The following is a 21,946-nucleotide window of genomic DNA, read 5'->3' as shown; positions in this document are numbered from 1 at the left end:
AACACCTTAACTATGGCCCATAGTTAACACTGTTTGTGCCCGCGCACGACCACATACTATGGATGGCAAATCGAATTCTCAAAGAATGCCAAACCAACACCTTCAGTGGTTCTATTGTTGAAGCCATTGTCTGACTTATTCCTAGTTCAGAAAGAACCAGAGAGTTGGATATAGTTACTATTACAAGTATTTCACGGACCACTCATTTTCAGAACGAAAATCGCCCAGATAACCACCGTTTTCGTAACCCTTCTGATAGCATTTAATAGTGTTCAATTTGACAGCCATTTGATTGAACCCTTTCTTTCAACTACTTAACCCCCAGAAAACAACAATATGGATATCATTCTAGGCATAAAAGTCCAGGACGGAACTATCATCGCCACTTCAAAGGCCGCCACAAGAGGTATCTCTGTGCTCAAGGACTCAGATGACAAGACTCGTGTGTTGAATCCTCATAACTTGGTCGCTTACACTGGAGAATCAGGAGACACAGTGCAATTCGCCGAGTACGTGCAAGCTAACGTTCAATTATACACGATGAGAGAAAACGACATCGAATTATCGCCAAAAGCCACCGCTTCATTTGTCAGAAACCAATTGGCTACTTCCATCAGATCTCGTAAACCATACCAAGTTAACGTGTTAATTGCAGGCTACGATACCAAGACAGACACCCCAACATTGAATTGGATCGATTACTTGGGAACACAAGTGGAGCTTCCATATGGAGCACACGGATACGCAGGATTCTACGCTACTTCTTTATTGGATAAGCACTACAGAAAAGACATGAAGGTGGAACAAGGATTGGAATTGTTACAGCTATGCTTGAAGGAATTGGAGACAAGAATGCCTATCGACTTCAAGGGTGTTTACATCAAGGTTGTAGACAAGGATGGAATAAAAGCTTTGAATTAGGAGAGAAAAGCATTTAAGAAGCATTGAATTAATTGTGGAGCGTAGTAATGAGATTTTGTCTGCACCAAATGACTGTAAAGAAAGATATTTGAATGCACTGTCATAATGTCTTAAACATTAGAAGGGGATCACAAGTGCAAGATTTTGTTGGAATTCAAATCAACCTTATACTTCATGGGTGTTAGCATGTCCAGCACAATAGATTTATACTCATAAAATATACATAACGACAGAGTCGGAAGCTATTGCAGTCGTAGCAAGATCTGAGGTTCAAGCAATTCAATTGACTTGCCCATTTATCTACAATGCGTCAACTAGTCAAGTGTACTAGTCAAGTGTACTAGTCAAGTGTACAAGATATGTTTTCTATAATTTCGTATTTATTTAATTACTACCACTCGATGACTATCAATAGCCAAAGTTAGTGGTTCTATGAATGAAACTCCAGTATCATTTTTGTCTCATAGTCTTTTCGGACCCCTCTATCACCAGTGAAATGTCACGTCTATACTCTGCAGTTGTTAATTTCTAACACCAAAATATCTGTAGCACCAGCCTTCTTCAACTGGTCCATCTTGTCACCGATGGCATTTCTCTCTACCATTGCGGACAAAGCAACCCAGTCTTCATCTTCTGGGTTTCTCTTCTCCAATGACGAAACGGTAGCGGATCTTCTTCCTGGGGTGATGGCCAATAAATCGTGTAAGAGTCTTCTTGGAGCATTAAAGTTACATAAGACATACTGTTTAGCAGCTAAAATACCTTCAAATCTTTGACGAATAACTTCTACTAATTCTGGGAATTTGGTCTCTTTGGATGAGATCAAGTGAGCTGAGGTCAGCAAAACGGTTTCAATTGGCTTTAATCCAGCAGCTTTCATGGTTTCACCTGACTCGACAAGATCTACAATGGCATCGGCAACACCCAATGCGCAAGAAGCCTCAACAGATCCACCAACGTATCTGATGTGAGTAGTCAATTCAGAGTCTTCAGAGACTTTTTCTAACTTCTTGAAGTAATCAGTAGACAATCTAGTGAATGAACTAACAATTTTTTTACCAACTAATTGCTCTGGAGAGGTAATATCACCATCGGCTGGAACTTGGATTTGTAACTTACAAGAACCAAATTTCAAGTCCAATAAGTCTGTGGTGTGCTCATTCATAAGAGCTTCTTCGATCTGGTCCAAACCAGTTATACCGAGATCACAGTTACCCTCTCCCACGAAAATTGGGATGTCAGCAGCTGGAAGGAAAATCAAAGCAATTGGTAAGTTGGTAGAAAGAGCGATGTCCAATCTGTTGGAACGTCTGAATTTGATGTCAGCTCCGTTAAGCAAATCGCAACATTTTTCATATAAACGACCCTCTTTTGGGGAGAAAGTTAGTATTCATGATCAGGGGAGGCATAAGTATCCATTTCTCATACTCTATATTGTATTTCATGTATTTTTCATGCTAAACTGGGCATTCATAGCTTCTTTTTCACCATTTTCAGACTGAAAAATTTGAAAAATTCTCAAATTCGATAGTGAGACAATGAAAAGACTGATTTACATACTCTTTGGGACGGCGAACAACAAACGGTCCGGGAGGTGGTTAACTAAATCCATGGTATAATGTGTAATGTGGACTATATCTCCAGAAACTGGCTTCAAAACAGGAAGAAAGAGTGTTTTCTACGGCTATTCTTCAGTACAAGTAAATTGGACCACCGAATGAAGTAATGCCCAAATTGGCGCTTAATCTTTTTTAGGTGGGCATCATAAATATGAGTCAACTACACATGGGGTCGTGGCACGTGATGGATACCAGTGATTTAGATAGAAGAAAATGTGAAGGATGAGTTTGTGTAGTAGTTCGTGTATGTGGGGTAGATGAGAGGGGGATCGCTGTTGAGAGAAGGAGGATTTTGGTGTATTTTTAAGGGTATAGATTGGATATGTAGATAGAAAAAGTGAATACGTGTGATGTGTATGACTATTGTATGTGTACTACTAAGTATGTAATTCCAATGTTGATGTAATGTCGATGTAATGCCAATGTCTATGTAATGCCGATGTCTATGCAATGTCAATCCCCATGTTCATTAGTACAATGTCTATGTAATACCAATGTCTATGTAGTACCAATGTCTATGTATAACCAATATCTATGTAATACCAATGTCTATATACCTCCAATATCTATGTAACACCAATGTCTCTCTAAACTGCATGCATATGTCAATGATGTAATGTCTTTTTTATCCTTTTTTCATTGCATGAGATTAAAGTAGGAACTGGTTTTGGAGAATGTTGTATTTTGCATCAAATGTGTCGAAAGTGCGTCTGTGAGTATATTTTATATGTGGTATTTTATATTTATATGTGGTATATCCACCATAATATATAGATAAGGAAAATAATTGTTACGAGTTGCAACAAAGTAAATGAAGTGTTTGATACGGTAATCACAGCAAGGGATAATCTAGACGGTAGAGACTCTCGTGTTATTTAGCCAATTTATAAAAAAAGGAAAGAAGCACTTACTTCTACATCTACAAACCTGGATTTAAATAAACCATAAACGTTATGTATTAAAAATACTCTTACATGCGATAAGATAAGATCCAGTAATTTTTTTTTCTTCTTGTTTGTAGATCAAAATAATTACATTCGGCTAATGTAATAGCAATAGCCATGAACTTTTAATTAGGGCCGATTTTGGGCAAAAATATCCTATTAAGCCCTTTCACTAATGCAGACGAAACGAGGGTCTCAGAGCTGAGGTCTGTAATGTTTCCTATGAATAATTGCATTCTCATTGTCAGCCTTAAGAACCATTCAAAACAAATCAATTACACCGTCTGAAAGCCTGAAACCAAATAGTATTAGTAGGTTCTATATAAGGAAATAGTGCTGTGCACTCAGGGTTGGTACCCAATTTTGATGCCAATGGGCTATCTTTCTTGGAAATGTCAGTGTTTTATATACATTAAAAGTAACAAGTTCCCTTTGAATTAGGGTCATTGATGTATCGTTCTTAAGCATTTTTGTATTTTATTAATTACCAGGGTTCCACCCTAGTTTTGTTTAAATCTTCATAATACGAATTCGAGGTTGGGGCATGCCTCATATTCATCTCCTTCGAAATTCTCCTATCAAAAAATCCGGATAGTCTCTTTATTGACTCTTTCTGTTACTGTCAGAATCCTCTCCAGATGTTAAAGTATCTATTTCATCCCCTTGCCCAATGTCACTGCTACTTCCTTCGGTGATCTCTTCATCGGACGTAGCGACTCCCGAAAAGCGCTTGAATCCACTGGTTCCGCTGCTTTCTGTAACCTCCTCGACTGAACTATATTGTGCTAACTTGAGATTGGCGGTCGATGTCATGGACGTTTTGGGTCCATTCCCATTTCCGTACCAGTACTTATTGAAACTCCAGTTGAAGAGAATCTTAGCCATATCCCATGGGCTGAATGCCGGCCACAACTTATCAACAAATACTACAGAGCAGTCTGGCGACACACATTGCCATAAGAGGAAGTCTGATAAACGGAATGTTCCTGAAGTACGCACCAATAGGTCTAGAGGAGGCGCTTCCGATGTATATAAAAATTGTTCCAACGATTCTTCGTCTATCACGAAATCGTTTTTTCTGGTTGACTCATCGACAGCACATTTTATCAGGTTCGTTATCTCGTCCCTCGATGTGTATGGGAAGCAGACGTTTAAAATGGCTCTTGTGTTATCTTTGGTCATTTCTTCTGTCTGTTCAAGAATTTTGGCCACGTCAGGAGGCAACATCTTCTTGTTACCTAATATTCTGATTTTAATGCCATATTGTCTCGCCAAATCGCCATGTTGGTTGATTTGCTGGAATTTCAGCTTGGCCAAGTCCATCAACCACTTGACTTCAAAGCTCAGTCTCTTGAAGTTCTCTATGGAAAATGCATATACTGAGGCACATTTCACGCCTGACTCGTATAGGAGTTCAAGAACGTTGGCCATGGTGTCAAAACCAAGATTGTGTCCCTCTTTTATCTCGATTTTCTGGCTTTTGGCGTATCTTCTGTTACCATCCATGATGATTCCCACATGATTTGGTGTGGGGCCCGTTTGGATCAACCGTCCGAACGCCTTTTTGGCTGTGGTTAGCACCTGTCTGTACCCAGGGAACGTCGACATCCAATCCGACATGGCGGCTATTGAATATGAGTATATGAGTGTGTGAAAGTGTTCTAATAGCTTTCTACTACTAATAGCTATTTTAAGTGACAGGTCTTAATTTTTTTTTTCGGTGTCAAATTTAAGTTTAAAAGTGTCTGGTAAACTCTCCTGGTTTTGAATGTCTGACGCAATGTGAGTTGTGAGAAAAGCAGACAGCGACTAGCGAAGGAGATGTATGTAGTATTAGGGGAAGAGTAGGGTAATAGTAGTAATAGTAGTAATAATATTATATAATAGTAATAATAATATACAATAGTAGTAGTAGTAGTAGTAGTAGTAGTAGTAGTAGTAGTAATAATAATAATTTATTATTATTGGTATTATAATATATAGAACTCGAGAACTGGAGACTGGAAGAATGGAGAATGGAGAATGGAGAATGGAGAATGGAGACAAAGACATAGACAGAGACTCAGACAGAGTAATGTTCCAACAAAAGACCAACTAACAATGCGACAAATAACACTGAGACTACTTGGTTCACTGGCTTTATAAAGACAAAATACAAAATACAATAAATAAGAAAATCAGATATGGTTGAGTCCACCTCACCTCAACTACTAAAATTCGTTCCTCTCAAGCCTCTCCTCCCTCCTCCCTCTCTTCCCTCTCTTCCCTCCAACTGTTCACTTCTTCTTCGCTACTCCCCAATATCACACCAGACACTTGTCACCATTCTCACAAACGAGACCTGTATGTGGTTACCTGCAGACAGTGCCGCAGCTCGCAGCAGTGAAAAAAAATGATTATCTCATCGTTTGCATCCTTGGAAATCGGTGAATTAGTCGTTGTTTGTCAGCAGTGTTGGAAGGCAAAGAAGGCACTAACGGGGTTGAGAGTATCTGAAGAGGTATATATTTCATTGAGGGGACTTTTTGCCGGCGATTTGAACTGTTTTCAGCTAATTGGAAAGAAAATAGACCGGGTTTATTTGCAAATCATAAAAATAGTCATCTCCATCTAAGACTTTTTTCATATTACCTTCATTGCTCCCATAACTAAGCATAAAATATCGTATAATGTCCGGCTACGCTCACAACGAAGACAGCATCCTCCAGGATGACATTGACCAGCAGGAAGAATTCTTGGACATTAACGAAATTGGTGAAGAAGTCGCCGAGGACGACCCAAATGCACCAGTTCCTGACGATGACGATTTCGAGGAAGACATCAACATGGACGATGAAAATGTCCAGAACTTGGAGATTGATATGTCCAACAACTCATGGACTTACTTTGACAAGCATACAGACAGTATATTCACCATTTTTAAGCATCCTCATTTGCCTATGGTGGTAACTGGAGGCGGTGATAACACAGCATTCTTATGGACTACTCACACTCAACCACCAAGATTCGTAGGTGAATTGACTGGCCACAAGGAGTCCGTTGTAGCTGGATCTTTCACCTTCGATGGTGAATTCGTCATTACAGCAGACATGGATGGTTTCATTCAAGTTCATAAGGCCACTAAGGGTGGTGAAAAATGGACGAAGTTTGGTGAATTGGAAGAAGTGGAAGAGGTTTTATTCGTCACAGTTCATCCATCATTGCCATACTTTGCCTTTGGAGCCAATGATGGTTCTGTGTGGGTTTACCAAATTGATAAAGCTTCCAAATCCTTGGTACAAATTATGTCTGGTTTCTCTCACTCGTTAGAGTGTAATGGTGGTATTTTCATTGAAGGAAAGGACGAGAACGACTTAACCTTGGTTACAATCTCAGAAGATGGAACTGTTGTCAACTGGAACTGTTTCACTGGTGCCGTAAACTATAAGTTGACTCCAGAAGAGTTCAAGGGTATCGAGAGTCCTTGGGTCACCATTAAGGTGGCTAAAAACGTCATTGCTATTGGTGCTCGTGACGGTCAATTATCCATTATAAATAACGACACTGGTAAAATTGTTCACAGCTTCAAGACTTTAGAAGATGTTGAAGATGTTGCAGAATTGTCTATAGAGGCTATAAGTTGGTGTACATCTCCTGCTGTCAGTTTGTTGGCTGTTGGATTAGTCTCTGGTGATGTTCTCTTGTTTGATGCTCAACAATGGAGATTGCGTAAGACCATCAAAGTTGATGATGCCATAACAAAGTTGGAATTCGTTGACGATACTCCTATTTTGGTCGGTTCTAGCATGAATGGAAGAATTTACAAGTGGGACAGTAGAACCGGTGAGGAGTTGTTCATTGGGTTGGGTCACAACATGGGTGTCTTGGACTTTGCAGTTGTTGAGCATGGCAAGAAGTTGATCACTGCTGGTGACGAAGGTGTGTCTTTGGTCTTTTTGACTGAGTAAGTTTTGAACATTGAATCTGTGGGAGATAATAGAAGAGTAGGCATTCACTGCGAGGCTTTGTTCATGAGGCAGCAATCTGTACCATATATCTAGAATAGAATAGAAAAGAATAAAATTAATAGCTGCAAGATAGATATATATAATTAACTTTCTGTCCGGTAGGAGCAGAAGTAGAAGTCGGAGTACTTGTAGTACTTGTAGTAGTACTTGTAGTAGAAATCGTGGCATACTTGTAATTGTACTTTATCGTATCAAAACAACCTTATTGAATACTATTATACAAGCATAACCTAGTTAAGTGTTTATTGACACCTTCTTCTTGACGCAATTGGCTATTCGCTTTTACTAACTCGACAGGTAAAAAAAAAGAATAGACACAGATTTTAGCGAGTTTCCAGAACCTGCCACAGGAATAACAAGCCAACTCTATCCATTCTACCCATCTCCACTCTCTTTCATTCAAATATTGAAATAACCACACCTTACCTCCCTAATCTCTTAACCCCATATAACCACCATTAACTGCAAAAAAAAAAGAATACGTGCAAATGTCGATAGCTGCAAAAATCCCCATATAGAAACATGCGAAACATGCAATTTGAAATTAACTGCGGAATGTATATTTGCATTTCCGCTCATGTGCTGCGTCGTGGATGTTTCCTCTTTCATCTCCCACATACACTCCTCAAGATCTCACATTACACAAACACGTATTAATTACCAGGATCTTTTTTTTACAACCAAATAGCCGCTTTCTGTTGTTCTTTTACAACCTTTGGATAAGAGATAACAGGTAAGAAGGAAGAAGGAGAAAGAAGAAGAACGTAAAATAAAGTATAAGAATGACCCAAGACGTGGAACCAAACAAGTCGAATGAAGATATCATTTTGAAATCTTTTGGAGACGAAGATGAATCAATCAATGATGCCCAAAATACTACTGTAGATAACCAGGTTAATGGTAGATCAACCAAACCAACAGAAGCCGATATGAAAGATTTCTACGAACGGTTTCTTCCATTCAAGTATGTTTTCCAGTGGCTAAGTCACTCGCCAAAAGCGACAAAGGATTTCACAATGAGAGAATTCGCCTATGAGTACAGAACGGGTGCTTATCAGAGATACAACTCATTCTCATCAGTAGAAGAGTTCAAAACATCGGTGGTAAACGCAAACCCAACGCGTTTCGAAATCGGAGCAGTATATTCAGTAAATCCTAAGGAACGCAGAAACTTGCCGAAGCAAGCGTTGAAACCATTGTCCAAGGAATTGGTGTTTGATATAGATTTGACTGATTATGATGATATCAGAACTTGCTGCCAAGGAACGGATATCTGTACAAAGTGCTGGAAATTTGTTCAGGTGGCTGCGAAGCTCGTTGAGACCGCCTTAAGAGAAGATTTCGGGTTCAAGCATATGATCTGGGTTTTCTCTGGAAGAAGAGGTGCCCATTGTTGGGTGAGCGATGAGAGAGCCAGAAACTTGGATGAAGCCTCCAGAAAGGCAGTCATAGAGTACTTGGACGTTTTGAGTACAAGACAGCTGAAATTTGGCAAGAAGCTGTTGAATTTGAAGAAGCCATTCCATCCACATGTAGAGAGAACATTCAATATCTTAAAGCTGGAATTCATTAATATAATATTGGAAGATCAGGAGCCATGGTTAACAACTCCTGACATGAAATCAGACAGTAAAGCATGGCAGCAAACTGAAGAACTATTATCGTTTGTGCCGGAAAAGGCCTTGCAGAATGAATTGCGTACAAGGTGGAAGAACAAGCTGACATTGTCGAACTCTAAATCTAAATGGGATGACATAAACTTGCTTGCTAAAAGCGTGTTGAAATCTCAAGCACAGGTTAACCAATTGAATGAAGCTAAGAAAGAAATTATAATATACTATATGTACCCAAGATTGGATGTGGAAGTGTCCCGTCAAGTTATTCACTTGTTGAAGTCACCATTCTGTATTCATCCAGGTACTGGTAACGTCTGTGTACCATTCGACCCATCTCGTAATCTTTCACTGAATAAAGACGATGATGCCTATGGTTTCAATCCTACAACAGCTCCAAATTTGAGACAGTTGCAAAGAGAAATGGAAATTTGGGACTCCAAGCATATCAACAGAGAGTCTAGCCAGCCTATTGATGACTCTGGTGATGAAGGTGACAGAAGGTTGTTGGATTATGAGAAGACAAGCTTAAAACCGTATGTTGACTATTTTGCTAAATACGTCAATGGGTTGATTAAGGATGAGCTCAAAGGAATCAGTTCGAAGAGAGATAATGAAGGGAATCTGTTAGACTTCTAATTAGTGGTGGGGTAGCTTATGTACTATATATTGATCAATACGAACATCATACGACTTCTAAGATTATCTGTGCTAGATAACAACTAATAGCCTAAAAATTGAAACATATATTCATAGTAATGTTCTACTAACGGTTTAAAACAGATAAAGAAATAAATATTTTGCGTTGTTCGTCCTTCAACTCGTGTCGGACTCTCAACTCATGCTAATGGGTATTTTACCGTTTGGGGATTATTGAAGTAAAGTGTCCTATCATTGGATAGGGCAGCTAAGTTCTCCAGCACAAGGGAACAATCCTCTTTCTTCGATGAGTCTAGCTTCATCTAACTTCCCACTAAAATTTTTTATAATCAAGGTTTCCTTGGTGATACCCTTTTCTTCCCTAACGAATTGCTCGTCTGGTGGAACGTCATCGCCAGCAGTTTCCGAAGTGTGGTACCACTCTAGATATTCCAACTCATCATTGTACTTGACATGTCCAGATGTCAAGAAGATATCCTTATAGCTTAAGAAAGGATAGTGCCATTTTGGCACATAAATAATTGTTGGAATGTTGACTAAATCACGGTCATCGCTATTAATCGTAAGTGACAAGCCATATTTGAGGCAATTGAAGTCAAATTCTTGTACTTCTATGTCACCTTTAGTAGCAATAACGGATGGCCTAAAGACAGCACCAGCTGCTCTCACACCATCTGGGGAAGGATAGCATTTTCTGGCATGCTTGAGTTGCAAATTGTCTGTTGATGTGGAAATCAAGCATGAAGATTGTAATGACTGAGTCAAAGACTCTAAGTCGCTTTCTTGAGAGCTTGATTTCTCAAACGGTGTCAGTTCTTCACAAGTTGTCGACTGTTCGCTTGAAAGAAGTCTCTCTCGTTCTGCCTTTCCATTGAGGACCTTGCTTACTAGGAAATCATCATTATACATGTTATCGGTATCGCTTTCAGAGACTTGCATATCTGATGCATAGCCATTGCGATTTCTCTTGGGCAATCGTGAATCTTTCTTCGTTGCAGGCAAGGCTGTAACTGGCTCACGGCCATATAACTTGGATCTCACTAAACTCATAGCCTCAATTCTCCGGGACCTGACCTGTCTAAGGGTAGATTTGATAGTGGATCTAGCATTGTATATCGAAGACACTAATGAAGGAGAAGACAGAGTGAGTGTACTGACTTCACTATCGACATCTGTGTCGTTGTCAAAGATGTCAAGATTCCTGTCATCAGCACTCCAGAAAGAGAAATCCTCGTTATTCCAGTTGTCACCCCATTTGTGACAGTTTATACTTGTGTAACACCAATACGTCACATTCAAGTTTGCACCTTCGATGGCTCCACATATAGAGTCTAAAGCGGCTGTCTGAGAATAGTACTTTTTACTTTTGTAAGCTTTCTTGTCATCCATATCAAATGGCATTCCCGTTTCTGACATAAGGACTGGAATTGTTCCCAAATACTTGTAGCACTCCTCCTTGATTTCTTTAAACTGCTTCTTGATACAGTTTTTAATGGCACGCTCTCCAAAGACGATACCTAGAACAGGGTTAATGTACTTGCCTCTCATGATACCCAAGGTATCGACATTATATTTTGTATTCCAGCACTTAAACATCAAAGACATTCCATCGTAGTAATGTGGACAATATACTGTTTTAGAATCAATAATGTTCCGCTTATCGTCTTTGATAGCAGGTGGTATTTCAAGTACAGGAGGTTGAATGAAAACAAAGACATCAGGATTGACGTCTCTAATTGTCTTTTTGAATCTCAAATAGAAATCAACGAAGTTATTATTTATGAAATAGTCGAGATCAATTTTTTCTGGAGTCTGACCATGGAATGTTGTCAAGTTATGCCTATCCTGAACTTGATTGAAGTAGTGCCCATTTAATAGCTCACAGCTACTCTCGGTGAGTTGAAGTCTCTCCTCTTCCGTCAAAAGGGGGAATTTCTTGAAGTCAAAGTCGTCCTTCCACTTCCAAATCCCTTCTTGTGCATAGATACATTCGCCAACCTTCCAATTGGTTCCTCTCTTCCAGTTGTACTTTTTATCTATTTCGGCAGCTTCTTCCACTGAAAGCCAGGCCCTTTGACCCTTGGGGTCTACCACTCTAGTGGCAAACTTCTGAGGTCCTGTGATTGCTATCTTGTATTCGTCAACCCTACAAGCAAAGCCCATTCCCAATTTCATGGACTCAAATGCTGTTGGTGTCGTTCCAACACGTAACTGTTGATTACCGGGGATCCCGCCGAGGTTTTCATGGCCAAACAATCCACAGTTTGGCTCATTCATCAGTTCAAAACCAACAATAGTTCCATCCATAAGCATCTCAGGAAGTTTTTCGTTAACGGCTTTCCAAATGACTTCGGTTGCCTTAAAGAAATGATCTTGTAAGAAGTCTTGAATGTTCACTCCATTTATTGTCAAATCTGGGAAGTAATTACTGCCACCATAGAATAGTGTGAACATGGTCATGGCTGCCAAACGCTTATAATTCGATGTCCAAAGCATCTTATGGTAGTGTTCTGGGTCATCATCATCGTGGAATCTTGACTCGTTAAAAAGAATGGCCGCCTCCGTCACGGCAAATCTACGTGGTTGAAGCCCAGCAGCTAAGAGGGTCCACATAGGTGCACCACTACCTCCCGAATATCTCGACCATACATCTTGATGGAACTCTAAGATGACATATAATCCTCCAACTTCGTGAAGAATGCTAAGTATTTTAATCGTATAGTCTATGAAATCCTGGTCATACTTTCCTGGTCCTTCGTGCTCTATGGCTTCCCAGGTCAATAAGTACCTAATAGTGTTGAAACCCCATGACTTGATTCTCTGGAAATGCAGTTGGGCTTCCTCTAAAGGAAATGGTCTTCCTACAAATGTGACGTTGTCTCCATCGAAGAAGATGTTATCTGTTTCCCCTCCACCCACATGGGAAGGTACACCAATGGGTAATTTCATCGAACCATCAAGGTTCATCCCCTTTAAGGTGATCTTGCGGCCATCCTTATCTACAAAATTGCCCTTTCCATCTGTTTCTAGCGGCGTACACTCGAGTATACTATTCGTACGATTTTCATTTGCTGTGAATGAAATTGGCTTCGTTTGAGGGTAGAACCGTTTGAGTGGTTTCACCCCTGATAATGATATGTTGGAGCTACTTGAGTAGAGGCTAACTCTATCTTGTATAGCCGTTGTAGCGTACTTTGCGCTTTCTATTGTCAACGGGATATTAGCTACGGATCTCATTCTTTGTTTTGTTAATGAAGCTAATGATACTACTTGATCGTATAAAGTCCAAAATTAGCGAAGGGTTTCTTTTACACCCAATTTCCTTTCCACAATAACCTGCTTCAGATATAATTCTCTACGGGGATTGTGAACTTGTTTGCAATATATATCCCAACAACCACTATCCTCCCGTAACTGTAGCAGAGCAAAAGAACGTCTACAATAAATTTGTCGTCAGATTAATCTGACCTCAATTCTTTAGAATGCTTTCAAAGAACTCCATCTTCCATGTTCCTGTACACACTCGAGTTGCAGCCCCGAAGCACAGGGAAATTTCTTTTGCGGAGAATATCATGTATTTTTTTGCATGTACGTTTCTAAATCACATTCAATTAGATCGGCACAAAATCCAAAATCACAATGTGTTAAGAGAACGAACATTAACCCGTGAGAGTATACCATTTAGATTTCAAAGGGTTGCAAAATCTTGTTTGAGATAAGGACTCGTTTTGTCGTATAGAGACAGACTATGAAGTTTTTTTTATTTATTTTCTTGGTTCTTCTTGCGGTTGCTTGACTATTCATGTTTCATTCTGGCTGTTAGCAGCACATCCAAAATCGGTGAAAAATGGCCGTGGGAGCAAGCGAGATTAGAAATATTTTTTTTTCTCTCGTTTGTTCCCCAGCTTTTTTTTTTTTTGTTACCCCTCTCTTATTTTGCACCCGACCGAAGTGTTTAGAGTGACTGTGAGATACAGATGTAGGCAGTTGATGTTGGTTAGACGTATAGTGGAAAGCCAGAAGTCGTGGATAGGAGGTCGGAGGTAGGAGGAGACAAAATGTTGGCTACTATTTATTCAATGACGATGGTTTGCTCAAGGACCATTCGGCGTCTATCAACTGAAATTGCGCTCAGCCCTGTTCTACTGTTCTACTGTTCTACGCTAAAGCAAGTCACAAAAAGCTGATTAGATATCGATGAAATGAAATGCACTTCATGTTCCTTACATTATCTTACCTGTTGATTAGGTCACTATTCATTTCTATATATATCCTTACCTGTTTCCGAGCGCCCTTCTCTTTGCAGTGTTCTGGGCACTCAATCTCCAAGAATCCTGGCTCTTAGCGAACTTATCAAACAATGGTTCAATTTTTTGATTTCTCTTCTGATCATTTAATTTTGTAGGATCTGCAACACGGAAGAATTTTGGAGCCAATTCTGCAAGCCACTTGGAATCAATAATCGTCACACAATGCATATACTCTTTTGTAGTGAGCAATAAAGTATGGTAGAGCACAAACTCTGGATTCTTCCCGAATAACGATGATGAAGGATGTAAATACACTGGAGTTTGCTCTGCTACAGTTTTGTATCCTTCTTGAACATCTCTTTTTGCAGAATTCTTGAAGTAGCCAGCACAAAGTGCTCTTCTTACTCTGACCAAGTCTGATCCACAGGACACAATAGGATGCTTATATCTTCTCATGATTGTCATTAGCTGCTTTCTAACCTCGTGTGCACGTCTCATGCTTCTCTCTTGAATAAAGTTGTCCTTGCACCATTCCTTGCTGTAATTGTTAAGCGTCCATGCACGATATACATTTAAAAAGGTCAAGTGATCTCCTTGTGGTGAATGAAATCTAGCCTTTCTTTGATCAGCAAGGTTCAGTTTATCCTTTGGTCTATAAAAGACGGTTTGTACAGATAACATTGCAACAATATTAAGTATCTCCTCTGAACAATCGAATTCAGCAGAGGTAATTAATGTCTTTGCCAACGCAGGCTCCATAGGGAAATCAGCCATTTTCCTTCCCAACTCTGTTAGGAAGCCATCGTCATCTAAAGCGGACAACGTATACAAATCTTGCAAAGCTGTAAGCATTGTGTTTGCAGGCGGTGGGTCCATAAACTCGAAGTTCAACAAGTCGTTGATTCCCATCGCCTTTAACATCAATATAGTTAACGAGAGATTTTGGCGCTGAATCTCGGGAATTGAGTTGGGAAGCATTTCGTTCTTATAAGCAGTTTCAGTATATAATCTGTAACACTTTCCCGGTCCTGTTCTACCAGCCCTACCACTTCTTTGATTCGCTTGGGCTTGTGAAATCGGAGATACAATCAATGAATCCATTCCTAATTTTGAATCGTAAGCATTTAATTTCACAAATCCTGGATCAACAACATAGTATATACCATCAATCGTAATAGATGTCTCAGCTATGTTAGTGGCAAGAATGACTTTTCTGGATCCAACAGGAGTAGGTTCAAAGATTCTACTTTGCATTTCGGAGGGAAGCGCCGAATAAACTGGCAAAATTATCAATTCAGGAACTGTGTCACCAAGAACCTTCATCCTTTCGAAGAGGGCCTCGCAACCGGTATCAATTTCTTCTTGACCGGTTAGAAATACAAGTATGTCACCTTGTGGCTCTGATATGTGAATTTGCATTACAGAATCTAAGGCAGCGGCCAAGTAGTCCATCTCCGGCTCACGGGTATACAATATTTCAACTGGAAATGTACGCCCCGGGATTTTTATCACTGGACAATTATTGAAGTACTTGGAGAATTTATCGGAGTCAAGAGTGGCTGAAGTAACGATGATCTTCAAATCTGGATTCTTGACAGTTGCTTTTTTCAACAAGGCGAAGAGTACATCAGTCGCTATCGTTCTTTCGTGAGCTTCATCTAACATAATGACTGAATACCTGCTCATATAAGGATCATTCAATGCCTCTCTTTGCAACATACCATCGGTCATGTACTTTATTTTTGTTGCAGGACTTGTTCTATCTTCAAATCTAATGGTATATCCAACCTCTTCTCCTAGATTACATCCAACTTCCTCGGAAACTCTTTTGGCAACCGATTCAGCGGCGACTCTTCTGGGCTGTGTACAACCTATAATTTTCTTAGAGCCATCAGGTCCCTTATTGAAACCTTCCTCTGACAAATACTGAACTATTTGGGTCGTCTTACCTGAACCGGTTTCACCCACAATTACGACAAACTGATTTTCCTTAACGGCATTAACTAACTCGGACCGCATAGCGTAAACTGGTAATGTTTCTCTTTGCTCCTTAATTGATAAGTTAGTTCTCTTTCCGTATTGTACATTTTGAGAAGCTTGAGCAGACTTCCAATCAGAAATTACAGATTCTGTTTTGGAATCGTGTACAGCCTCCGACCGAGAATTGTTGAGAGGATCATGGCTATCTTTACTTTTTGCTCTCAGGATTCGTAATTCCTTTTCTTTCTCCTTTTTCTCTCTTTCCTTCTCCTCCTTGAATTCTCTCACAAATTTGGATCCATTCATAGCAGCTCTATTCAAGGAACCTTCGGGGTTCTTGAAGATCTTTACAGGTGCTAATACAATTGAATTTTGCGTTTGTCCCTTTAAGAATTTTGGTTCCTCCTTGCTGAGTTCAATCTCTGTTACTACATCCTCTTCGTTGATCTCAGGCGTGGATTTAAATGCCGCATTTGGATCCTCATCACCATTTAATTCAGGATAATCCTCTGCTGAGGCAACACCAGATGCTATTAATTGTCGTATCTCCCATCTTTCTGGGGAAGTTAATCTCCTTTTCACTCCTTTACTATGATCTTGGTAATCTCTATCAAATCTGGATTGTCTGTCTTCATTCTCTTGCCGTATTAACTCTTCCGAGTGGTCGATTCCCGTAGTTTGGTCTATACCTCTCATTGTCAAACTTATCTTCTCTCTTGGTCTTCTATTACCTTGAAATTGTGGAGTCTCGATGCTCATTATCTTGACAAATACTTCTTGATTGAATTTAAGAACCTCTGAGGGTTGATTTATCCTGGTTCTCCCATCATATGAGATTTGGGAAACATGGCAAAGTCCTGATTGAAAAGACCTGGGGTCATTCAATCGTATGAATGCCCCATAACTGGTAAGATTACTTACAAATCCCTTATAGATTTGACCAACTTCAAGCTTTTCTTGCTTTACTAAAGATGGACTTTGTTCTCTTTTGAAGTCTGGTGTGGACTCTCTTTTACCTACATTTTCCCATCGTACTTCTTTGTCAGGAATCGATAACCCAGCAAAGCTCTTTCTATCAATTGGCTCCTCTTTAACTCTGGGTTCCACTGGTTCTTGTTTAACCACGACTCTCGCACTGCTTATTATGCTGTAACAGTCGAGAACAAACTCTTTAGGGAACTCGTCGCCTCCATTTTCCTCTATTACTGTTTGGAACTTTTCAATTCGTTCCGATGGTTTTACAGCAAGGGAACATGCTTTATCATAGAGACTTAAAATGAACTTAGCTACAGTGAATTCCTCATCCGAAATGCCCAAATTTTTCGTCACACTCTTGGAAAGTTTCCCAAGTAGTTCTGCGTCTTCTGGCTCCTGTTTTATGTCCAGAGACATCTATAAAGACTATATACAGCTATTCTAAGGGCAGAAGTACATTACCATTAAATCACTAAACTTTGTATGTGAAAGATGCTCTTCTGATATTGGGCTTATATGCAGAGACCATAATCTACTGTTAATCACATCACATAGTTAGTGATATAGAGAAGGTTGGAGTAATTTACCACTTCTCTACTGGAAAAACTACTCTCCGGGAAAATTCTTGAGGGGTCATAGCATGGGTGGAAAGTTCAAATTTCTCTGAATTTTCGAAGATTTTGGTATGGCTATTCACCCTGTCCATATCACCATGGTAGAATTCTTGAGTTCTTGTTTAGAAAAATGGCAAAAAAAGAATATTAGGTCGTACCCGGATTCGAACCGGGGTTGGTCGGATCAAAACCGACAGTGATAACCACTACACTATACAACCTTTTAGATGTTGAATATCAGATTTTGAATTTTCAGAACGTGTCAATTTGGTAGAGACACGGCTTTCCCGGTCACCCTCGGGTTTTGATTTTCTCACGTGATTTCATATATTTGGTTTACTAATAAACATCGATTTTCGGGTCTCTCTTTGAATATCAGCACACATTCTCAACCCCTCGGATCTTGTGTGTTCAAATCTCTTGCCACCATTAACTTTTGTTGTAAAAGTTGTATGTATTCATTGTGTAGATGATCAGTGTTGATTCATATTTATTAGTAATAATTTGAAGTAATCGCAATAAAATGTCGAGAGAAGACCCTATTAAGGCCGAGAAAGATTTCTCAGCAACTCTCGATGAACAATTCCCTCTCATCGAGAAGTTACCTGACTATAAGACAGCGATAGATAAGTACTTGGTGCTTGAGAAGCAAACCAGACAATCGTCGGATTTGTCGTCATCAAAGAGAGTCTTGGTGAGAATAGTGGAAACGTTGGTCCACAATGAAGATTGGGATTACTTGAATGATTTGGTGATTCTTTTATCCAAAAAGCATGGACAGTTGAAGTCGTCCATTCAAGTGTTGGTCAAGACAGTGATCGACAACTTGGACCAATTGAATGATGACAAAAAGAAAGAATTGGACTTGAAAATCAAGCTCATTGAAACCATCCGTACTGTCACAGACAAGAAGATCTTTGTAGAGGTGGAAAGAGCCATCGTCTCACGTAAATTGTCCCAAATATACTTGGCCAAATTCGACGACTTGGACAAGGCAGTTGAGATCTTATGCGATTTGCAAGTGGAAACATACTCGTTGATGCCTTTCAGTGACAAGGTGCAATACATCTTGGAGCAGATCCAGTTGACATTGAAAAAGGGAGATTACTCTCAAGCCAAGATCTTGAGTAGAAAGATCTTGCTTAAGGCATTGAAGGGCTTTGAGAAGGCTGAAGAATACAAGCTGATCTACTTGAAATATTTAATTGAAATCAGCATTCACGAAAATGACTACATCACAATCGTCAAAAACACATTGCTTTTGATTGAAATTCCTTTAATCAAGGAAGCAACAGATGACTACTTGAAGTACCTTGTGTCAGTCATCTACCATATCATCCTTTCACCTTACGACCCACACCAGAACGACTTGATAACTAAAATTAAGTCTAACGCTGTGTTTTCCAAAAATGTAGATGCCAAAATCTACAAACTCTTGGAGATTTTTACCACTAATGAGTTGATTCACTGGTCCAACATTGAGTCCTTATACAAGCAGGATTTTGCCCAGCTGAGCATTTTCAAGCTGGAAACTAACTACAAGAATCTTCAAAAGAGAATTATTGAACACAATTTGAGAATCATTAATAAGTACTACCAGTTCATCAAATTGGACCGCTTGGCATACTTGCTCCAGCTTAGCATCGACGAGCTGGAAACATACGTGAGTGAATTGGTTAACAAGGGTATGATTACTGCCAAGATCAATAGACCACAGGGTGTTATAAAGTTCTACAAGAGCAAAACTGTTGACAGTACTAGTAGGGCAAGTGACAATGACATCAACGAGTTGTTGAATGACTGGTGCTACGACGTGGACAAGTTGTTGGAAGAAGTTGACAGTATTGGGCACTTGATCAACAAGGAGGAGATGATGCATGGCATCAAGCAAATTGCAAGCTAGAAGAATAGAATATGATACATTACATACGAATATATCATTAACTGAAATTGTTGCCAATTCTTGTAGTTGGAATTATCTCTTTACAGTACTTTTTCTAAAAATTTTGGTTTATTTGAATATAATTAATACAAAAGCACAAGATGAACGAACTAAAACACTATTGTCTCTTATCTATTTGACAGATTCCCATTGTGGACTCCTAAAGAAGGGCCAAACCGGCAACCAAACCAGCGAGTCCAACGTAGTTGAAAATTCCATTGTCAGCTGCGATAAGACCGTTGGCATTGGACTTCTTTGAGGTAGAAGAGGAGGTAGAAGAAGTCACTTCACTGGAAGTGGAAGGAGAAGGACTGGACTTGGTAGTGACCTTGGAACTTCCATTATACTTATCAGAATCGTCTACATTGTTCTCAGCGTAAGAGCAGGCCTGTTGAGTGGAAGCATTGAAACCACCACCACGAGGATCAGCATCTCCGTTGATGTACTTGAGAGCGCCCTTTGGAGTGTCTGGAAGGTCAGTGGTAGCATTCCAGGTGGAAGTTTGCTTAGGACAATTGGAAAATTTTAAGCTCTTTGAGAATCCACCATTACCACTTGGATTCTTGGTAGCAGACAACTGCGACTTCAAGTTGTCGAAGTCATCAAGGGTAGTGACATTGCCATCACTGATTTCGACAAGTCCATACTTGTTAGCTGCTTGAGAGTACTCGTATACCAAACCACCGGAGAAAACAGAACTCATATCGGTTGAGTAAAGTGCAGTGACGTCAGTGAAAGGTCTTGGAGAAGGATTATTACAACCGTATTCGGAGAAGAAAAGAGGAAGCGAGTAGTTCTTGAACTCGTCGACCTTTTGGTCCCATCCAGAGGTCTGCATGGATGCCTTTCCACACCACGAGTAATCGTTGAAACCGTACATATCCACTCTGGCAAGTTCGTCGTCACCGCAGTTGAAGTACTCGGCGGAAGGGAGGTTGTACTCATCAACGGCAGCTGCTGAATAACCTACTGGAATGGATCTAAGACCATTGTTCTTAATAAATGTCTTGATATCTCTAATGGTAGCCTTGACATATGGAGCAGCGGCAACAGAAGGACCGTCATTAATTACTTCATTTCCGGCAAAGAACCCCAAGGTGTTGTTGTAGGCAGCAAAAGCCTTGACAGTCGCGAAAACCTCGTTCAAGTACAAAGTGTTGTAAGAACAAGCACTTTCTTCTCTGGTGATGGACGCAAACGGATTGTTAACATCTAAGATGACGTAGATACCAGCCTCGGCTAACTTGGCCATACATTCGTCGTGGTCGGCGGTGTTATCGACGGAGTACACTCTAACGGTGTTGAGTCCTAATTGTGTGAAGTACTTAATATCTCTTTCACAGGTTTTTGGGTCCGACAAGGGATCGAACAAATCGGACGATCCACCTGGTTGATAGTCTACACCACGGATGTAGAATCTTTCACCGTCGACGAAGAAAGCGTTGCCTTGGACGGTGACAGACAGGAGGGCATTAGCAGTAGCGGCTAGGATGGATAAGAACACAAGGGGGGTAAACGAACGCATTGTGAAGATACGAGCGGTGTTGGATGTTGTGAGCCTTTGAAGGGAATCAGTTAAATGAATGACGGGTAAAAGAGCGTGGGACGATTACAATTGCACCGTTGGGGTTAAGCAAAGAATCACGTCGAGATGAACAAAATGGCAGACAGCAGGATTCGATGCTGATGTCGATCTAGGATATCCACCAAGAAAGAATAAAGATGTATAGAAGTAAATTCAACAATTAATAAAGAAGAAGAAGAAGAAAAGGGAGAAAGAAATTAGCCGCCATACAACACACTGAACATGTAGAAATACGGGTATATATAAACAGGGAAATTTACATTTTAATTCTTTGTGTTTGCGATTTACGACTTGGAATTTACGATTTACTCGAGCTCTTCTTTTGTTAGTTTATTGAGGTGATGGAGGTGGTGGAGGAGAAGGAGGAAGATATGTATAGTAGTGGTATTGTCTTGGAGATGTAGGGAGTTTCATGTACGGTGTAGCCATTGTCAAAGGATGGGCAGAGGTTGTTAATGAAATCGTAGAGTTGTTTTATACTGTAAAATGCATGGCATTGTACTGCTGCTGCTACTGCTACTGCTACTGCCACTGCCACTGCTACTACCAGTTCTTTACTGTACTCTACTCGATATTTTTAATGTTGTGTGATTTACTATACGCTGATTTTCTGTACGCTGGGGAGACTACGAGGTTTCTACACCATTTCTCTTGAACAAGACAAAAAAAGGCACCTGGAACTTCCTAGATAAAAGCGAAACTATTAAACTGTAAAAGTATAAAGCTGTGTTCCTTGAAAACTCGGTATTGAGCGTGATTTCATAAGCTATTCTATCTCATACCTGAGCTTTACCCGGTACTACATGTCAAATATTGTTTGTTTGTGTTTACTTTCT

The 21,946-nt window shown here is 39.9% G+C and overlaps 9 protein-coding genes and 1 non-coding gene across 10 annotated transcripts; 4 read left to right on the top strand and 6 right to left on the bottom strand. All coding sequences in view use genetic code 12, as the record gives it.

Annotated features, from left to right (window-relative positions):
- The first annotated feature begins 10 nt into the window (after positions 1 to 10).
- PRE1 (proteasome core particle subunit beta 4) lies at positions 11 to 1,275 on the top strand. Its single transcript, XM_064915861.1, has one exon. The coding sequence runs from the start codon at positions 337 to 339 to the stop codon at positions 919 to 921; it is 585 nt and encodes a 194-aa protein (XP_064774083.1). The 5' UTR covers positions 11 to 336; the 3' UTR covers positions 922 to 1,275.
- HIS1 (ATP phosphoribosyltransferase) lies at positions 1,235 to 2,630 on the bottom strand. The gene is made up of 2 exons (XM_064917076.1): positions 2,482 to 2,630; positions 1,235 to 2,289 (listed from the first exon to the last, which is right to left on the bottom strand). Exons 1-2 carry the CDS (start codon positions 2,531 to 2,533, stop codon positions 1,427 to 1,429), a joined length of 915 nt encoding a protein of 304 aa, XP_064774082.1. The 5' UTR covers positions 2,534 to 2,630; the 3' UTR covers positions 1,235 to 1,426.
- A 1,454-nt stretch (positions 2,631 to 4,084) lies between these two features.
- Positions 4,085 to 5,104, bottom strand: RER2 (ditrans,polycis-polyprenyl diphosphate synthase; the record flags this gene model as incomplete). Its single annotated transcript, XM_064918355.1, has 1 exon — positions 4,085 to 5,104. One exon carries the CDS (start codon positions 5,102 to 5,104, stop codon positions 4,085 to 4,087), a length of 1,020 nt encoding a protein of 339 aa, XP_064774081.1.
- Positions 5,105 to 6,309: 1,205 nt separating this feature from the next.
- On the top strand, positions 6,310 to 7,431 carry RJT20DRAFT_96194 (uncharacterized protein; the record flags this gene model as incomplete). Its single annotated transcript, XM_064921617.1, has 1 exon — positions 6,310 to 7,431. The coding sequence occupies one exon, from the start codon at positions 6,310 to 6,312 to the stop codon at positions 7,429 to 7,431; it is 1,122 nt and encodes a 373-aa protein (XP_064774080.1).
- Positions 7,432 to 8,210: 779 nt separating this feature from the next.
- RJT20DRAFT_127755 (DNA primase subunit) lies at positions 8,211 to 9,836 on the top strand. Its single transcript, XM_064917075.1, has one exon. The coding sequence runs from the start codon at positions 8,274 to 8,276 to the stop codon at positions 9,741 to 9,743; it is 1,470 nt and encodes a 489-aa protein (XP_064774079.1). The 5' UTR covers positions 8,211 to 8,273; the 3' UTR covers positions 9,744 to 9,836.
- Positions 9,833 to 13,217, bottom strand: RJT20DRAFT_127754 (hydrolase). The gene has a single exon (XM_064917074.1). The coding sequence runs from the start codon at positions 12,999 to 13,001 to the stop codon at positions 9,996 to 9,998; it is 3,006 nt and encodes a 1,001-aa protein (XP_064774078.1). The 5' UTR covers positions 13,002 to 13,217; the 3' UTR covers positions 9,833 to 9,995.
- A 739-nt stretch (positions 13,218 to 13,956) lies between these two features.
- On the bottom strand, positions 13,957 to 17,415 carry PRP22 (DEAH-box ATP-dependent RNA helicase). Its single transcript, XM_064917073.1, has one exon. It carries the CDS (start codon positions 17,384 to 17,386, stop codon positions 14,039 to 14,041), a length of 3,348 nt encoding a protein of 1,115 aa, XP_064774077.1. The 5' UTR covers positions 17,387 to 17,415; the 3' UTR covers positions 13,957 to 14,038.
- Positions 17,416 to 17,732: 317 nt separating this feature from the next.
- Positions 17,733 to 17,804, bottom strand: RJT20DRAFT_t73. The gene has a single exon. It is a non-coding gene; the product is annotated as a tRNA-Gln (tRNA).
- A 181-nt stretch (positions 17,805 to 17,985) lies between these two features.
- On the top strand, positions 17,986 to 19,587 carry RPN5 (proteasome regulatory particle lid subunit). Its single transcript, XM_064917072.1, has one exon. The coding sequence runs from the start codon at positions 18,107 to 18,109 to the stop codon at positions 19,484 to 19,486; it is 1,380 nt and encodes a 459-aa protein (XP_064774076.1). The 5' UTR covers positions 17,986 to 18,106; the 3' UTR covers positions 19,487 to 19,587.
- On the bottom strand, positions 19,583 to 21,286 carry PGA4 (1,3-beta-glucanosyltransferase). Its single transcript, XM_064920036.1, has one exon. It carries the CDS (start codon positions 21,048 to 21,050, stop codon positions 19,686 to 19,688), a length of 1,365 nt encoding a protein of 454 aa, XP_064774075.1. The 5' UTR covers positions 21,051 to 21,286; the 3' UTR covers positions 19,583 to 19,685.
- Between the last annotated feature and the right edge of the window lie 660 nt (positions 21,287 to 21,946).

This window comes from Scheffersomyces xylosifermentans (assembly GCF_036884685.1).
Source record: "Scheffersomyces xylosifermentans strain CBS 12540 chromosome Unknown RJT20scaffold_4, whole genome shotgun sequence".
In the NCBI taxonomy this organism is placed as follows: Eukaryota; Fungi; Ascomycota; class Pichiomycetes; order Serinales; family Debaryomycetaceae; genus Scheffersomyces; species Scheffersomyces xylosifermentans.
The sequence above is the reverse complement of the archived record's forward strand: the minus strand, read 5'-3'. Positions and strand labels throughout refer to the sequence as shown.